Here is a 19191-nt window from a genome sequence, read left to right on the forward strand (position 1 = left end):
TTGACATCTGTGATCTTTGATCTAGGGTCAGTTTGCAGACACAAAGCTTCCTCGAACCTGAGCTATTAGTCAAAATCAAACTTTTCACTCCAAAACAGAAGGAGTTACTGCAGTCTGTGGTATTTTGCAAACAAACTAAGTGCCAAGCAATGATGATTTTACTACTGTGCCTGGCATGCAACCAGAGAATACATAAGGTCTGAAAATCGCGATTTGTCCTCATGCCCATGTTGTAATCCTGATGTAAGCCACCATGTTGCTTCCCCATGTACTGTTGCTTGGCAAAATGCAGCAGGTCTACCCTTGCATATGGGTTTGCATTATATAACTATGGAGAGGACGGTGATTAATTTCCTGACTTTTTCAACATTTGCAGTAACACTTTTTGGCGTCGGGGAGTTGTGGTTGTGTAACTCACGCACCGGAGCTCTCTCACGCATACGCACAGGTCAAATGTGGAAAGCCTCAAGAGGAGTTATCACTCACTGTCATCCAATTCAAATTAAGTAATTTCTGAGCAACAACTAATAAATTCAACTTCAGACACCCACTCGTGAACAGAATGCAAAGCAGAGCCGCCAAACTGCAATACAGGACCATAACAACAGACCCAACAACAGACAAACTGGGAAAAGCAGAGGAGAGGGAAAGGGACAGAGGATGATAAAATGAAATGTAACTTCAATGAAAAGCGTCTAAAAGTAGAACTAAAATGATTTTGCGGAAAACCTTTTTTTGTTGCATTTTAATGGTAATTTGTATTACTCATTTATTAAGCAATCATCATTAAAGCTGACTGGTGTTGCAGTCAGCCTCAGTTAGCATGGATGGCTGTAATGGGAGATGGGTGAATCTAATAGATGCATCTTTTCTCCTGTCCTACCTGTAGTGACCTCGTTCAGCCTCTCACTCAGATAATAATCATTTGGGTCGAGGTAGGGCAGCTGCTCCATGTATTGTTTAGGAATGAGGTACAGGACCTCAGCCACGTGCCCATCTTCGATAATGGACATGCGCTTGACCGAGCTCTTGCGCTTCACCCGGACACGGTGGACACGGTGGACACTGTGGCTGCGGCTGGAGCTGCACAGCTTGCCCAGGCTGTTGAAATTGGGTATAGTGGGCATGGCGCCCTGTTCCCCTTCGACTGTCCCACAGAGTAGGGTGGGAAGCACTGCAGGTGGAAGTCGGCCAGAGTCAGGCTCAGACCCGTTCTAAAATCCAGCGCCTTTGGACATCAAGAACATGGGGAGTTCATTTCTTTCAACAGAAAGAAAGGAGCCAGAGCTTGGTGGGCGACTTCACAGCAGCTCATCATAAAATCATAGCAATATCCAGTGAGGCCTCTAGTGGAAACTCCTGCTTCTACAATCCATCCACCTGTTACTTCAGACCTGCAATGGATGTGCCGTAAGAATTGGAGCGTTGATGTCCACCTTCAGGTGGAGACGCCAAACAGCAGGTGGCATGTATGACAAAACACTCTGCTGCAGGTAGAGCAGAGTGAGATACAGGGAAAGAAGCTTACACTATATAAGTGTCTTCAGCCCAACCAGCCTAGGGCCTTAAGCAGCTTAGGGCTGACGTCGAGCCTATGATTATCTTCTGGGTGGGGTTAGGTAGCTCTACATCTGGTTATGTATGGTGGGAGTGTATGGTGGGAGTCTCTATACCTGATGTGACATGTGCATCCCAATCACTGCTTTGCTTATTCACGTCTGTGCAATGATGAGCCAAGATTCTGTCAGACCTTTCAAAAAGCTTTCCTGTGTGCTGCATTTTAGGTAAAAGTAATTCATTAAACAACAAGATCCTCTTTGAGACAGCATTTTAGATGTCTCTAGGTTCTATTACGCTCATAAGTGGTTTTTTTTGTGTGAATGTGCTTTGCATTAACCAAATGGATACATATCAGCGTACAGCATCACAGTGATCCAAGACATACTTTCAGGGTAAATTGCCTTGAGAGTCTGCCAGCAACAACCAGCAAGGTCATCCCACCAGCAAACAATGCAAAACCCCCACTGTTAATCATCGGCAGGATCCTTCACAATAAAAGAACTACATCAGTCGAAGTGGAAATGCCAGCAGTGACTCTCAATTATCCGCTGAAATGGTGGAGTATAGGATTTTAGAAGACGTCGTAAGAAGGCATGTTCTGAGTTTTTAATCTTCAAACCATCTAATGTCGGGACAAATTAGATTCTACAAAGACTACCAGAGTGCTTTTTTGATGAGCCAAATCCGTATAACCAACATCTAGCTATTGCTTTTTTTTTTTTTAATTACAAGCACTCTTTCTTGAAAAGATGAATTCACCTTCCTTAGAAATGTGAGTTCAGCATGAGGTAAATTTTAAATCATAGACATGTACTGGTGGGAGGTGAAAAGATAGATGATGCAGAGGGAGAATCTGAGCAAACTCCACAAAAGCAATATGTTGCTGTTACTCTGATATCTTTAAAAGCAACTGAAAACATTATGTTATTTTTTAAACCATAAAAACATGACTGTATCTTACATACATACACACAGATTAATGACTAAAATCATAAAAACAAAAACTTCTGTGACATCCAATATTCATCAAACAGATAAGGCTAATCACAGCTACTTTTCTCACACCAAATGAAGTGCATCATTGAGGTACATAGGCATGATGAAAAGCACAGCAGACAATGACATAGCATAAAATATCCTTTTAGTCTGAAGATATCGGTCTTGGCCTGCACTTCAAATTTAATGATTTTCCTCTTCGTCGGAGAAGATGCAGAGAAACGGGATGGCTGGAGCTTGGCTGCCCGAGTTAACTACTATTTAAATTTATACAGTATTTAGGTAATTAGACTCCCATTCAGAAAGTTTCATTTCAGAGAAAAGATCCAGTGTGAGAGGTGATGAAGAACAAACACACACACACACACACACACACACACACACACACACACACACACACACACACACACACACACACACACACACACACACACACACACACACACACACACACACACACACACACACACACACACACCAGGGTAGCTAAGGACATGCTATTCTGCTGCAGTGAGGCACTGCCCTCCAATTGTCATCCACTCTGTGGTAGCTTTGACACAACTACCCACACACTCACAGATCAACACTATACATGCTCAGAAAACAAGACAGCTGTCCCTGCACACAGAAAAATCAGCATCGCACACAAAATACATCCCAAACTCTGCTGTTTTTGCATTCTGCTCCACACTAGAAGAAACACCCCTCCCCCTTCTTCCTCTTCATCGGTTCCCCCCCTGTCTTACCATCCAGTCCGAAGCAGGAGGTGATTTTTTGGGCGTAGTTGCAGAGCCCATCGTAGCCAGGCTCCGGCCACGCTGTATCCCTCTCCCCCATCTCTACACACTCCCACGCACACCGTCCCGTCCGGCAGCGCTTTCACTCCTTACCCTGCTCATCTATTATTCAGGCTTTTGCCAGGACACATGCATGCGCGCGCACACCAACCCTCATATTCGCACATACAGTATACACACACACAGACAGAGAAAAGTGCTGATGCAGAGGGTCGTGCTGTTGGAGCATGAGCAGCCCTCTCCAGTGCTCAGATAAGGATGAGGCATCAGATTAAGTTACTGCAGAATGGAGCAATGCCTCCTTTTCCATCTACCATTCATCATCCAGATTACACTGCAGTGTAACAGGTACGGTGTGCAGGATGTGCTAACCCTGCTCAAGGAAAGGGCGGGGCAGAGAAGGAGGTCAGAGCAGGGCTGAAAACTAAAGATGCTAGTTGTTTAAAGCTATCCAGTATTCCAAATGCAATGATTACTGTCAGATCTGATAAAAGAGGGAAGCAGTAAAGTAACCCCCAATTATTTAGGCTGACATAACTCTAAATACCTTGCATTCATGCTACAACTTATAATAATATGTGGTACTTGCAGTTAATGAAATTAATTTAATATAATTTAAAAATAATTCTGCATGATTGTCATCACAGGCCTAATCATCCTAATAACCTTGTGGTAAACTCAGATTTATGTTGCTGAGATTAAGTTGAAAAATGCATTAAGAAGTAAGGAAAAACCTGAAAAACTACAGTGCCTTCAAAAAGGTCCACACAATCAGATATAAAATATGACAAGCCAACTTTCACAAACAGCCCAAGAGTAGCAGAAAACCGAATAACCATAAATAAACAACATTGGCATGCGTATGTGAGAACTCTGCCGTCCAACATGTTTTAAGATTCTGCGGTGGAGCAGAGATAAATGGCTTAAATGGACCAAGAGGAACAATAAATTCACCCACATATGAATGGCCAACCTAAACAGTAGAGAACCAATGGTAGCAGAATAGCAAACTCTAACAATAAATGACGAGATGATGCTTAATGTCATAACTGTGGCAGTTTTTCAGGTGATTTCCCAGACGAAGAGGGAGAATGTTCTGTAGATGGAGGAATCTGATCGCCCCGCCGCCCCCTTAAATGCCACTACATACTGTAGGTGACCTTGCATTGAACAATGAACTTAACTCCCACTTGCTCGGGTCAAACTGCTCAATGGCCATGAATGGCAGACTCACTGCAGCTGCTCAGGTATACAGTACGTGCTTTGTCGACATCTCTGGGATAAAGTTTTTTTTTTTATAAATAAAAGGTTTTATTTAAAAAAAATAATAATTTATAGACAAAAAAAACAGCACAGGAAATATGATGACACTAAAAGGCCCAGATAGAGCAGTATGGCCACGAGGGTGTATTATAAGGTGGAGTGACTAATGGAAGGGCATCACTACCAAGGTAAAAGCTGATGGCCCTGTGCTGATAAGAGGAGTGGGGGGTTGGCGACTGCAAGACTGAGAGCACAGTAATGGCTGAGGCTTGCTGGACAACTGAGGGAGGGACTGGTAATCATAAATGCACACTGGGAGGGAAAGTGGAGTCATTTCAGACATTTTTTAATTTCCTCTTTCTATGGGAAGGAAAATGTTTTAATCGGCTAAAGTGTTTTAGATGTTGCCCAATGCCCATAGATTTCTGGATACTATAATATATAGAATTATACAACAACAATGCAGGCCGAGCCTGCAACTATATATTGATATTTGGAACATACCATTGGTTCAAGGATAATCTCCATTCTTTCCAGTAATCCACATTAGGACTACAACTAACAGTTGCTACCTTTTTTTTTTTTACTAACATGGCGATTATTTTCTCAGTTAATAATTTCTTCTATAAAATGTCAGAAAATCCTTAATTTCTAAATCCCAATGTGATGTCTTCAAACTGCTTGTTTTGGCCCACCAACCAAGATATTACATTTACTATCACAAAGAAAATCCTCACATTTGAGAAGCTGGAAAAATGTTAGGCATTTTTGCTTGAAAAATGACTTAATGATTAATCGATTATCAAAATGTTCTGTTCATTCGGACTGCCCAAAACGTGTTGAGACGTCACAAAATATTCTGAATTATTATCTACACAAAAATATTTTATGTCCTCTGGTTAAATATTATGAAACACATGTAAGTCAAGTTCTCGAGGTCATGTGAGATGGGACTACTACAGCCAGTCAATTGAAATAGCATTGACTCAGCTGGCCCATGAAAAGAATATGTCTTTGATTTGACATATTGTTGCAAAGACTAACTAATTAATAACCTCACATTTGTGTAACCAACACAGAGGTACAGCCACAAATGTAGGGTGTAGTTCTCATGAATAATGATTGGCTGTTTGCAGGGGCTTAAGGGTGCTAAGCAGATCCATGTACCACAGGGGGTCCGTCAAGCAGTGGATGGACTCCATCGATTTCCCCCAGCAGCCATGGAGGACAGATAGGCCACATCAGTGATGGCCATCAGTTCAAAGCCGTCTTGCTACACATGCCCAACCATACATAGTCTGTAGGGAGTGACATCCTGTACAGCTTAAATCTCTTTCTAAAATGTTGATGTTTAATAACAGGATCAGACCCATCGTGATAAATCCAACTGCAGATTTAATATAATAACCTTGAGGTCAGGTTAATATTGCAACTTCTCTGCTTCTATCCAACTCTCAATCAGTCAGTCAGATCATCTGATCACACAATGTACAGCAGGAGCAGCTGGAGGCTCTTTATCTCTTCTGCCAGAGAACACAGTCACCTGTCACAAATCCACAAAGACCCACCTGATGGGTACACAAATTCTGCCTGAAAACATCTTCTCCATTCAGACTGGTTGAATTTGCTGCACCAAATGATAGTTTGTATTTGTGCATCTGTTTCCAAAAAAGATGGCCCTTCTTGTCACATCACCAGCTAAATGCATGACAGGTACAGTACAATGGCACTCAAATTCCAGTACTCCATTGTATCACAATCAACCAGTTAAGAATGACCATCATATGCTACAAATCCACCATCAACAGCTTTCATTTAGGCAACAATTAGGGTGTGTGCATCCTTTAACTAATGACATGCATCACCTCTGATTAATCTCACATGTTAAAAGAAACAGCCATAAAGTGAGGTTCATCATATATTTTTTTTAAGGAAAAAGTGTGATCTCTGTAGGCTATAGGTTGCAACAGAGTGTTCATATCAACAGAATAAGTTGTAGGCTGTCTAGAAAGGGCTGCAGCAGAGGAAGCTGTAGTTTCAGCTAACCTACATACTAACAGTGTCATTATCACAGCCTGATCCTCCGGAAAGACGACGCAAATGGGCTCTCTTCTCCATTGCATCCATCCTTGAACCCCTCCTCCCCAAAAATTAAGAGACTTTTCCCCTGTATAGGTATTGCTATGAAGGCTTCTGCGGCAAAAGATACTCACCTCTAGCAGACATGCCCGGTAGGTAGAGCCTCTCTTTCTTTGCCGAGATTACCAGGAGGATATGCCCTGGTGCAGCTTGGAAGGAGGGGAAAAGACCGGTTGAGAGCCTGATATTATCTGTAGGCCGACTTTAAGTTTTTGACTGTCATTTAATGAGATTAAACGCAGGGAAAGCATTCAGCCTGCGATTTGGCAGACTAGTACTAGACTGCGCGATGGAGAGAGCACTTCTTTCCAGCGACAGGGCGTGTCCTGGAACAGACAGCATCCTTCTTATTTTCCATTTCATGTCCATATTTGAACATAATATCGCAGAATTAAGGAGTTATACATTTCAATCATTCTTGAAATTCCTCGCCTGCAGGCAGCTGCTGTCGGGTCGCCTAAACGGTAAACCGGCTAGCAATACTTTTGGTCTGGGATGACTGTGCTGTTCTGGACGTGGTAGTTGGGATACAAAGTTGACAGGCACTTTGTAGCAGTTATTTGTTATTTTTCTCATTTATCCTGCTACTTTACGGAAAATGTTTGGCAATAGGCTATTCATTAGACTACGAGGACTTCTCAATTTTATTATTGTATCCATTGTAAGTAGCCTAGTGACACTTTAAGCAAGCATAACCTCCGCTCTATGTGGGAAAAAACACTGCAATATCAGAGAAATAGCCCACATCCACGTGTGTCACTATGTGGGAGCATAATTGCTTTCACAGCTCATCGGATATTTTCCATATAACAGCCTATTGATTGGTTTTCGGAATCCCATACTTGCTTTTATATTTAAAGTATTGTTGTTTTCAAGCTGAAAAATTGACAACTGTCCCTTGAATGTGTTGTCGCTGTCTTCATTTGTATTCAATGATGGTTGTCAGTAGCCTATAAACTGGTGCCTTGTATGCCTGCGCCCTCTGGTGGATTAAAACAGTAGCGTTTGGCGAAGGAAGTGCCACCGTGTCCAAAGTGAGCATACGTTAACTTAAGTCTGTAGACGTATTGTTTACAGTGGTTGAGCCAGGCCTGTGAAGATCTGTGGCCAACAACGTGTTAGGGTTTTATTGCTTACCTTTATTCTTTTGTTACAAGGGTCATTATATGAAACCTCCAATCTGGATCGAGGCGGTAACAACAGGAAGAAGAAGATAGAGGAATTCTCTAGGTCTTCTCGAGAGAAACTAGTCCAGTCGAAGAACAAAATGTTCTCCAAATTTACGTCAATTCTTCAGCACGCTGTGGAAGCGGTGAGTGTTTTTTTTTTTTTACCAACCGCATATATCTATCCATTAGCTTGCTTTTGTGTATCGTCTACTTTGGTTGAAAAGGGCCTTTGGTCGCCCAGACATCATCCTAACGTCAGCATTCGGGATACGTTGCTAACTGGCGAGCTAACTAGTTAGCATAAGCTAATGTTAGCGTTTTGTGTTTGTTTTTGTAATCGATTATATAGCTATCTGTGGGTTTGTTTCTTTGTCTGTTCGTTTATATAACTAACTAATTAACATATGTCCCTATTGCCATTTTCTTCACTACAGCAAGTCGTCTATTTTTTTGGTAGTTTGGCAAGCTGAGCTAGCTAGTTAGCCGCAAATGTTAGCTGATGATAGCCCCTAAAAGCTAAAGTAACGCCGTAGTTAGCTAGCTAGCCAGCTATCTTGTTTCAAACAGTGGTTTATGATAAGTGGTGTCGAAACGACTGGACAGCCGTGTTTGATGTTGTGCAAACGTTATACCGTTAATAAATGGATATTCTGTGTGTTATCTCGCACCGTAGTTTTTTTTTGGAAAGCTTTGTTACAATTTAGCCAGCCAGCTAGCGTTAACTAGCTAGAAACCTGGTAGCTAATAACCTGCTGAACAGTGTTCTCAAGCTGCTTCACGTTAAGGGTTTCAAACAATACACGTTTGGCAGGTGACCCAACACTTTTGACTTCAGGCTATTATTAGTTGTTAACTTATTATTCTATGTTAGGTTGTTGGTGTATGATGATAAGATTATCCACTAACGTTACCAGTGTAAACCTTTATGTCACTCAATAGTGAAAGTTTAAAACTATTATTTAACATTTTCAACACAGTAAACAAAGTCATCTTGCAGCGGAACGTTACTATTTCAGCTCTGAGAAGATTTTGAAGTCTTGAAAATTATGCTAGAAGACATAGCTAACACATTTTCCTACAACAAACCAGTATTCTCAGTCTTTGTTTCAAAGTTAATGGAATAGATAAACATGTTGCTACGACAATAATTAGTGGTGTCTCTCTTGGCCACCAGTTCAAACATATAATATGCTTATGTTTGCATTTTCTTCTTTTTCAGCTTGCCCCATCGTTGCCCTTGCAGGAGGACTTTGTCTATCACTGGAAGGCCATTACACATTATTACATTGAAACTTCTGGTAAGAAAAGTCTGAATGGCACCAGTGTAAAGTTTGAGTACAGTAGCAGGAAACTAAGTTTGTACATAAGTTGTTCATACAGAATATAACTGTATTACAGTTACACATAACGGTGTATTCACTGTTAAATAATACACTTATTGTCAATAGTCCGTATTTTGAAAGAAAATGAGTGCACGTTACAACTTGCCTGATCCAACAAAGTTGCCTGAAACCTGCTTAATTTAAAAGTAAGCAAAGGACCGCATTTTTAAACTTTGTCCAACAAACACATCTGATTTCTTTTCTCAACTACGATAAATAATTGATCATCAAATATGCTGTTGATCAACTAATTAATCACCTGCCCATTTAGCACCACTATAAGATAAACACAGGCAGTGCAAAGGGAAGAAATACAAATTAAAGGGCATAATTGAAAGTATGCTGGGAATGCCATTCTGGTTAAGTTTGCAATAGACTTGAACAACTCTGCCTGGACTGGAGCAGCTTCAGACTATGGATGCTTCCTTATTGTTTTCCTGTGCAATCTGCGCAAGTAAACTCATATGCTTTACACCTGGGTCGGTTATGCAACATGATCCAGGATTAAAGTGTATAGGAAAGTACATCTAAGATGGGCTTTTTGGTTAAGCACAGTGTGAACTTCCACATGAACTACTGCCATCTAGTCTGTGTATATTTTGGACCAGGAAAGTCTCCTTCTCTTATTCTCTCCAAACGAGCTTGAAACTTCTTTGCAGCAGTTCTCCTACTTAGACCAGTTTAACAATATTCACTCTGAACAGCTGATAGGGGATTATCTGTACTTTGTGTATTATGTGGCTGAGCTTGTTTTCAGGGGCATTTATTCACTGATTTTTCAGAACTTGATATATTATTATGAATCAGTTCACATGGTTGCTAATCCAAAAAATGATTTGCTCATTTTGATAAAAGCTGTTGTTTGTAATTAATTAATGATCATATTTGTTGGCATTGTGTGCTTTGTTACATTCGGCATGACATGCATGTGTGTATCCTACCTGGTTATGATATAATTGACCCACACCTGTTAACCTGTGCATAATTGGTGACGAACAAGGATAGCTACTCTGAACACAGTATTATTATTTCACTCTAATAACTGACCTGGACCTCGTAATTCCCCTGGCTTGAACAATTGAAATTTAAAATATTTCATTTCAGTATGTTTGCAACATTGTTGACTTGATGTCACCTAGGAAAGTGTTCACAATGTCAGCCAGATAAACTAGTGCTACCAAAATTTGGCAATGATTAAATTGATTAGGCCTATATTATCCATTTTGCAATGCTCAACAAAGTGAATCAGAAAATAACATGGACTGCCTTAGATAAATAAACATAGGAAAGGAAAAACTGTGCAGAGGTGGCGTGGTTAGAAGAACTTGCAGTTAATGTTTGTACATCGTGGACATAGAGTGGTTCTGACATGCTTTCCTCTGTTAGATGACAAAGCTCCAGTCACAGACACCAACATCCCATCCCACCTGGAACAGATGCTGGACATCCTGACCCAGGAGGAAGGGGAAAGGGAGTCTGGAGAGACAGGACCCTGCATGGAGTATCTCCTACATCATAAGATCCTGGAGACTCTCTACACCTTGGGCAAGGCAGATGTAAGGCAGTCATGCATTGGTAACTACATGAACTATACCTCGAGGAAAACCATGCGTATCACGAAATGGCATCTTTTATAAGTATATGTAGTATTGGATGAAATCTAGGTTGATAATTAAGTGGGGCCGAGGGACACAACACTGAGCGTGCAATCCACTCACAAATGATTGTATGTGAATGCACAATTTGGTAGACTCTTAAATTAATCGGCACTGAGCTACATTTCCACGCAGGGTGGGGACACATCAATATTGTTATAAAATAAATTCTAACATATTCTGTTTGTGTGATTTTCCATCAGTGTCCTCCAGGGATGAAGCAGCAGGTGCTTACCTTCTACACAAAGCTGCTAGCACACATTCGTCAACCTCTCCTGCCACACATCAATGTCCACAGACCTGTACAGGTGAGAAGTGATGCAGTCTGGATTTCAGTGGATTTTTGACAGTCCTCCTCAAAGTGGTCCGCTAACCGACAGGTTATGTAACTTATTCGTGACTCGTTTTTCCTGTGGCTGTGACATTCCTCTTTCAGAAACTGATCCGTCTGTGTGGGGAGGTGCTGGCTGCTCCCACAGAAAATGAAGAGATTCAGTTCCTTTGTATAGTCTGTTCCAAATTGAAGCAGGACCCATACCTTGTCGACTTCTTCCTCGAGGTGAGTTGCTATGACACCAGGAAGAGAGAAAAAATAAATGTTGAGCCGCAAATTCATAAATATTAATTTGTATATATTACTAGCAAAAGTAAGAGCCTTGCACAATTTCTAAGCACATAGTTCAGAGAATATCTTTTATTTTGGATGTTATTTGCAGAACAAGTCAAAGAGACCTGATACAAAGACTCCAGGAGGGACGGAGGTGGTGAAGGAGAATGTGTTGGCTCCAGACACTGGTCAGTCTCGGCCAGAGGAACAGGCTGAGGAGCCTCAGGCTGCAGCTGCTGCCTCTACCTCTAGTCCAAGCAGTAACCATAATAACGGCAACAATTACAATCTTGTCACCTCGCTGCTCAACCTCACAAAGAGCCCTGTAAGTAATTCCCATGCGAGGAACTTTGCCATGTATGTCTTTCTTTTCATGTATGTCTTTCTTGAATGTTTGTATTCATGAGTTGTATTCATTTCTTCCCTACTCAGGATGGCAGGATAGTAGTGAAGGCATGTGAGGGCCTGATGCTGCTGGTCAGTTTACCAGAGCCTGCAGCTGCCAAGTGTTTAACTGAAAACACTGAGCTCTGTGAGCTCCTGACTGACAGGCTGGTCTCCTTCTATAAAGCCCTGCCCCAGTCCATGGACCCCTTGGACATTGAGACAGTGGAGTCGGTCAACTGGGGGTACATTCCTTTCTTGTGTTTACTTTCTATAACCACATATTTAATGTTCTGTCTTGCAGACATTTCAGTTGTGTCATCATCTGAATCTTTGATTTAATTTGAGCAGGTAGCCCATAAATAGCATTCTCTGTGAAATGCTATTTCCAGTGGATAAAATGGTAGAGTTGCATCAACCGTTTTAATGTTTGAACCTTTTTTCTCTATTTTTCAGTCTGGACGTGTATAACCTGAAGGAGGATGCTGCCGTCTTCACAGGGAAGAGGGCTCTCATCTCCTTCCTGTCCTGGCTAGATTACTGTGACCAACTCATCAAGGAGGCTCAGAAGGTCCTTAACTAATGCCGACTCACTGTTTTGATGTGTTTATATTGCAGTCAGAATCAATACACTAAAATAACTTGGAAGTTGTTTTTGTGCCTGAAAGCCACAGAAGGCTCAATTATGTTTTTTCTTTTTGTTTTTTTTCTTCACTGTCTTCCAGTCAGCAGCTGCAGTGATGGCAAAAGCTGTGAGAGAAAAATTCTTTGTGTCTGTTATGGAACCACAGCTTATGCAGACGTGAGTCAAGCTTTGAATCACCAATCAATCATCCTTTATTGAAATTCTTAGTCTTGTCAGTGTGTTATGTTTCGTGACTGCTCATTAACACGTGGTGCGTTTGTGGGTGCACATAGGTCCGAGGTGGGCATCCTGACCTCCACTGCCCTGCTGAACAGGATCATCAAGCAGGTGACGTCGGAGGCTTTATTGCAGGAGATGATTTACTTCTTGCTGGGAGAGGAGAGGGAGCCAGAGACTCAAGCTACTATGGCTCAGAATCCACTCAGACACAGACTCATCGAGCACTGCGACCACCTGTCAGATGAGGTACCTGGTCCTGCTAATGAAAGAACCTTTAACCTCATTTGTCTTGCTGATCATACTCATTAAAGTCCTTTTTTTTTTTTTTTTTTTTTTTTTTTTTGGACCCTATCGTTATCACATAAATGTGTATCATGAATTCATAACTTCTTTTACTTGTTTGGTATTCGAAAGCACAAGTGGCCATCTGCCCTTCAAGTATTCTGAGTTCCAGTGACTCATATGACGAGCACATTGAATTTTAATTAGTATTTGACAGAGCCATTGCACTTGTTTTTCATCACACAAAAGAGAGATGAATCATCTCCTTGATGTTTGAAACAGCCACTGACTACTTTCATGTTGGTGAGCAAATACTTGGCATGTTACTCTGGGTTTATAGCGAGAGCTAAGCCTATTCCTCCTCCTGTGTCCCCAGATCAGCATCATGACGCTGCGGCTGTTTGAGCACCTGATCCAGAAGCCCAGCCAGCACATCCTCCACAGCTTGTTGCTGCGTAGCCTGGAAGAGAGGAACTACCTGGAGAACAAACCACAGGAGGAGCGGGAGCCCCTGGAGAACGGGCAGCCCCATGATGCTGTGTAAGGGCCTGCCTTAAAATCCTGCCTGGAAAAAATCATCTGCACAAACAGTGGAAATAAAGTGAATGCATCTGCTAGCTGTGTTTTTCAAATGTGCCACCAATTCAACTAAACTTGTCCTTAGTTTTTGTTTCAATCATTTTAAGCCATGGTTAGTGGGAAATGCATGTCAGCCACTGATAACTTTTAAATTATCAGTTGATGCATAATGAGCAATAGCTTGCTAGTATATTGATGATGTTTTACGTGAGTGCAGTGTTGCGTGGCTTGTTAATGTTCATGCAAAGGTATTACAATGCAATACCAAAATACCAGGTTAACATGACACGATCGTTTGTAGAAGGGTGAGATGAGTTCACAGAAGAGCTGAAGAATGTCCGTGACATTTGTATCTACAGAGCTACCGTTAACATACTTGCAGATATAGTAAACTCATCCATTTTAACTTGCCATGTCCAAGTAAAACTTCATCTCTTTGTAGACATTCATTCACTTTCCACATCACATACCAGAACTCAAAGGGGCCGTGCAAGCCCAAAGAGCCCTAAAATGCCATCCCATCATTCCATAAAAAAACCCCACATATTTCCCCCTTTTAACTAGACATAAGAATACTGACAAAGTGGACTTCTCATTTCATTTCATACAAGAATGTGGTGTAGAACTTATAATGGCTTACATTTAGAGATGCATAAAACCAAATGAAAAGTGAACATGGTTTGTTAACCTCAGTAACTGATCCAAATCTGATTATGTTCTCATAATAATAAATACTTGTTAATGAACATGAATTTCTTTTTTTTTTTTTTTACAGAGACCTTGAGGAGGATCCACTGTTTGGTGATGACCTCTCTCCAGACAGCCGGCTGTCTGGTTCTGATTGGCTCAGCTCCTCTCCCCCGCAGAGTCCTGATCACTCAAAGTGTGACGGGAAGACGGAGGTCCACAAAATTGTCAACAGGTACACAGTCTGCTCCCCATACAACATACATCATGTGGAGTCCTTTTTTTTTTTTCTTCTTCTTTTTTTTAAATTTAAGTTCTGTTGCCTGCAGTTTCCTGTGTTTGGTGCCGGATGAGGCAAAGTCATCTTATCACGTTGAAGGCACAGGCTATGACACCTACCTCAGAGATGCACACAGACAGGTAAGGCTCATTCTACAGTACGTTTAAGGCTTGAGATGCACTGGACTAACAGCAAGCTGAACATTCTGGTTTAGTGTTTTTTATCCCCAAGTCTTTCACCCTTTAACTAATTGCTGAGGGAAGTCCATGGATAAACCTTGTGTTCCAATATCCACACTATTTAGTATGCCAGAAAAAGATTCCGTATGTTCCAATACACAATATGTCAAATGCATTGTCAGAAATAATATGTCCTACTGCATCCGATTAGATTTTGCAGTATGCAAGCTAGTATGCTTTTCTGGCAATTCTGTCACACAACTCTTTGCGCAACATATATGAGCAAGAGGGTCAAAGTTCAAGGTGCAATGTTAAGAAGTAGTAGGTCCCACTTGTATGCATACTGCATGCAACAGTACATATTATGTAATGGCAGCTGCAGAACATACTAAAAGTAAAAAGAAAAAGTATGCGATTTGGAACTCCCGACTGTTGCTCATCAGTTTTGTATGTGTGTCACTAGTAAAAGAGATGCTAAGTGTAGGTGAATTGTTCTCCTCAGTTCAGGGACTATTGTGGGGTCTGCCAGCGGTGGGAGTGGAGGGGAAATCCAAAGCCGCTGGAGAAGTGTAACTTGGACAGTCCGTTCTTCGAGGGCCACTTCCTCAAGGTCCTCTTCGACAGGATGGGTCGCATCCTAGATCAGGTCGGTTTGATCCACCATATGACAAACGTTTGTAGTAATGCATCATCATCATTCAGAACAACAGCATGCTTTTGTGTAATAATAATGTAATGGAATATCTGTATGAAATGTCTATTGCATTGCGTTGCATCTTCTAGTCCACAAGTCTGAATAGCAAGACACCCACAGTAAAGGTCCCTGGAGCAAATAGAACAGGTAGCCTGCTGTTTATGGAGCACCACCTGAATCAAAATTCAACTGCCTTTTTTATTTGATGGAAATACATAGATCTAAGAAATAGCAAGGTTTTGTGAGATGAGTGCTAAACTGGTTAATCTAGCTAGTAGCTTGACATATACAACCAGATTCCAGTGAATAAATTAAGCTTTCTTCATGCAAATCAGCTCAAAATGTTATTTAAGGTCAAACCAAGTAACAGCTAGCCTTGTGAGACCGTCCTGATCTCGCGAGCTCCAGTTTTCCACTCGCAGATCAGTCTGGCATCTTGAGATAGAGAAAATTTGGAGCTGTTAGCCAAACGACCGGGCCAATCAGCGTTGGTTTTGAGGTGGGTTAGGTGCTGATAGACAGATGGTTTATCCAATCAGCTAACCAGTATTTTCAGACAGCGATAGCCCTAATTCTGTTAGCCACTAGCTAATGCTTTTTTTCTCTTGGATCCTTCTTTTGGAATATGGTCCGGGAACCTGAAATGGTGTCTTTTATTCCTAAATTCTTGTTACACAAACCGCAAATATCCTTTACTGACATGTTGCTTGCATGCTGAGCTTACGAGCTATGCTTTGCCTGCAGCAGCAGGGGCTTGTGGTTGTATTTCCATACGCTTCGTGAATCTGATTGGTTGATTTGGCCCGTCTATCACCAACATAGGTGATAGACAGATGGTTTATCCAATCAGCTAACCAGTATTTCCGCCCCTTCCCAAACGTTCCCCGACGGAAAGTTCCCAGATGGATATGCTGAGCAAATGCGAAGCAATCCATCTGGCGGAGTCAGGTTAAGTAAGAGCCATCATTTCTGTTTTTTTTTTTTTTTGAAGGAGCAGATTGGTTTAAAACGATTTTCCCTCAGATCTAATGTTCCCACGCTACCAAAAGTTATTTCTTGCTGCAAGAGAACACTGTTCACTGCAATTTTAGCGTAAATGAGGCCCACTAATGAAAAGTGGAGAGAAAAATAAGAAGATGATGCAAATTAACTGCTGATTATGCAGAATGCTTTAATTATATAACAAAGCAAAACTAATGAGCTTTTGCCATAAACTCATTTGACAAATGAAGTTAGATGAAAATTATGAAGATAACTAATGGGGATTCAAAAGCGCAATGCACATTTTGGCAGCTCACGGGTTTCCAGTAGGAAATGAAATCTAAAAAGGAGTGCTGTGTTAATACGACGAGTCTGTCGTTGAAAGCGCCTGACTGTTGTGAGACCGTTTTTAATTATTCTTGGACACGCAGACATCTTTTAGTTCCCTCTAATGGTCAGTAGTTTCACCTCTGATGCCCTCTCTGTCCTCCAGCCGTACGATGTCAACCTGCAGGTGACCGCAGTGCTGTCCAAGCTGTCGATGTTTCCACACCCCCACTTGCACGAGTACCTGCTGGACCCTTACATCAACCTGGCCCCCGGCTGCCGGTCTCTGTTCTCGGTCATCGTCAGGGTGAGACTCCCATCTGGATTATAGAGGTTATCCTGTCCATCATCGATAGCAGACACTACCACTTCCAAAGCTTAACAATCGCCGTTATTTGGGTGCTTTGAGGTTTCTTGCTTGTCTTGATTTTTGTTGTTGTTGTGTAGTATCTTAAATTGTTTGATATTGTATTTCTTAATGTTTGGTGCAACAAATAATTGTGTTTGAAATCCCTCCCATTAATCTCGTGAGCATGCTGCTACTCGACCTGCTTCTTACTTGATGAGCTGCGCCTCTGTACCGATTTTCGTTCTGTGAATCAGTCCCAACTACTTTTTCCTTTCAAAACTGTAAATGGTGGTGTAGATTTCCTTGTTGATGGTCTAGTTTCTTCATGCAAGTTACAGTTGTGTTTCCTATGAGTGTAGTAATGAGTTCCGAGTGTGGCACCTTTGCCCAGAGATGGAAGCAGTGCTGTTGTGTTTTGGTAATGTGTGTGTGTGTGTGTGTGTGTGTGTGTGTGTGTGTGTGTGTGTGTGTGTGTGTGTGTGTGTGTGTGTGTGTGTGTGTGTGTGTGGTGGTGGGAGATCTCATGTTGAGGATTCAGCGCATCCCAGACTTCACGCCCAAACTGCTGCTCGTGAGGAAGAGATTATTAGGTCTGGAGCCAGAGGGCATCAAGTACGTGCTTCTACACGTTTCTGTGCTCTTCACTTCTAAGTCGACTTTTGGCATGCACTTGAATTAGAAAGTTATTGGAAGGATGGCTCCTTGAGGTGTAGCATCTCATTTTCGAGGAGGTCCTATTCTCACCTTTCCTGTCTGTTCTTCCTGTAGCATCGACCACATGACTCTGCTGGAGGGAGTGATCGTGCTGGAGGAGTTCTGCAAAGAGCTGGCAGCCATCGCCTTCGTCAAATACCACGCGGCTGCCGCCGCCTCACCGTAATCGTCCTGCTGTTCATCCATCTGCCTCAGCCAGGCAGACATGTTGGGATTAAACTGGGCCTTTGGGATGTGGTGGTACTGGTGTCACAGGAATGGCAAAACATTACCACTAACTCAGCTCATCCCTGCAAGGCAAGACTGTTAAAGCCCGCACGGACGGGTTCATGGCTCCCCCTCTTCTGGCCTCTCGGGCTCCACTATAAAAAAAAAAAAAAAAAAAAAAAAAAAAAAGAAAGTCTTTGGTCTTGTTTTTGAGAAGTCCAGAGCACCAACACTGCCCAGCCAGCAGAGGAACAAGAGGATGAGGATCGAGGTGGAGGTGCAGAGAGATGGTCACTGGACTTTTTGTCAGCCTCTGCATTTACTCTCTCTCCTTCCCCCTTTTTATTTCTCACCAGCCAAAAGATAACCCTGTAATTATTATATCAAGGAAAAAAGATGTTTTGTGTATTTATTTTCTGTCCCATTATCACCCATCTGTAAACGTCATTGCCTTAGTGTGAAATCGCACCTTTCAGTTACAGAAGATTGTTTCCTAATGAAACATTTTTATCTTAACTCCTCACATGTTGTCTGTTTGAAGACATAAAAAAGAGATCCCTCTGCTTTAACCCCTATATGTACCTGTAGTTACACACCCATTGAACTGTAGTATTTACGATACTGCACAACATTTATTTTAAAGTCCTCTTATTTATTTGTTTGCTTTAAGGTGGCCTTTTTTTTTAACTAATGTCATATTAAGATCAAATGAATTGGAACAGTCAAAGTAGGGACTGACTTAGCAGATGTTATTTACTTTGTTTGTTTTCCCCGTCTTTCCTAAGTTTGTCTTTAAATGTTTATGCTCCTCAAGGCTCACTAACCCAATCGCCATCACCCAAAGACGTCACCATCCATCACATGTCAATGAAATGGTGAATTTTGCAAATGATGTGAATTTGCGCACAGACCTCATTGCATTGCACTTGTTACATTATTCAAGTTTACTCGTGGTTCTTTTTTTCTTTGGTTTTAGGCAATGTCAAGTTGGCATTTGTGGGAAGAGACCTGTTTTTGATTCCACATTAGTTTTGTTCCCTAGACCCAGTGTTGCATTTCTCACACACACCAGTGTTTATTTTGTCCAAGGGGATA

At 41.7% G+C, this 19191-nt stretch overlaps 2 protein-coding genes across 11 annotated transcripts in view; one reads left to right on the forward strand and one right to left on the reverse strand.

The window, feature by feature from the left end:
- ablim1a (actin binding LIM protein 1a) overlaps positions 1 to 8248 on the reverse strand; it is a 44663-nt gene extending 36415 nt beyond the window's left edge. For 4 of the 7 annotated variants that reach the window (XM_028603124.1, XM_028603122.1, XM_028603123.1 and 1 more), the window contains exon 1: positions 3303 to 3398. In XM_028603124.1, coding sequence (XP_028458925.1) covers positions 3303 to 3393 — 91 coding nt within the window. In that variant the 5' untranslated portion in view covers positions 3394 to 3398. Of the gene's footprint in view, positions 1 to 3302; positions 3399 to 6829; positions 6905 to 7892 lie in introns of those variants that run through there. The other 3 variants (XM_028603119.1, XM_028603125.1, XM_028603121.1) reach the window with 3 other exon arrangements.
- fhip2a (FHF complex subunit HOOK interacting protein 2) lies at positions 6830 to 18273 on the forward strand. Of its 4 annotated transcripts, none has more exons than XM_028603113.1 (18): positions 6830 to 6847; positions 7913 to 8067; positions 9144 to 9222; positions 10693 to 10862; positions 11165 to 11269; positions 11398 to 11520; positions 11678 to 11893; positions 12001 to 12197; positions 12409 to 12523; positions 12678 to 12754; positions 12871 to 13063; positions 13476 to 13639; positions 14454 to 14600; positions 14695 to 14785; positions 15327 to 15470; positions 16993 to 17133; positions 17684 to 17787; positions 17944 to 18273. In XM_028603113.1, the coding sequence occupies exons 1-18, from the start codon at positions 6841 to 6843 to the stop codon at positions 18053 to 18055; spliced, it is 2340 nt and encodes a 779-aa protein (XP_028458914.1). In that variant the 5' UTR covers positions 6830 to 6840; the 3' UTR covers positions 18056 to 18273. The 4 variants fall into 4 exon arrangements, with proteins under 4 accessions (XP_028458914.1, XP_028458915.1, XP_028458916.1 ...); XM_028603114.1 differs by lacking the exon at positions 6830 to 6847 and adding an exon at positions 7697 to 7789; XM_028603115.1 differs by lacking the exons at positions 6830 to 6847; positions 7913 to 8067 and adding an exon at positions 8141 to 8234.
- The last annotated feature ends 918 nt before the right edge of the window (positions 18274 to 19191 follow it).

This window comes from Perca flavescens, chromosome 17 (genome assembly GCF_004354835.1).
Source record: "Perca flavescens isolate YP-PL-M2 chromosome 17, PFLA_1.0, whole genome shotgun sequence".
In the NCBI taxonomy this organism is placed as follows: domain Eukaryota; kingdom Metazoa; phylum Chordata; class Actinopteri; order Perciformes; family Percidae; genus Perca; species Perca flavescens.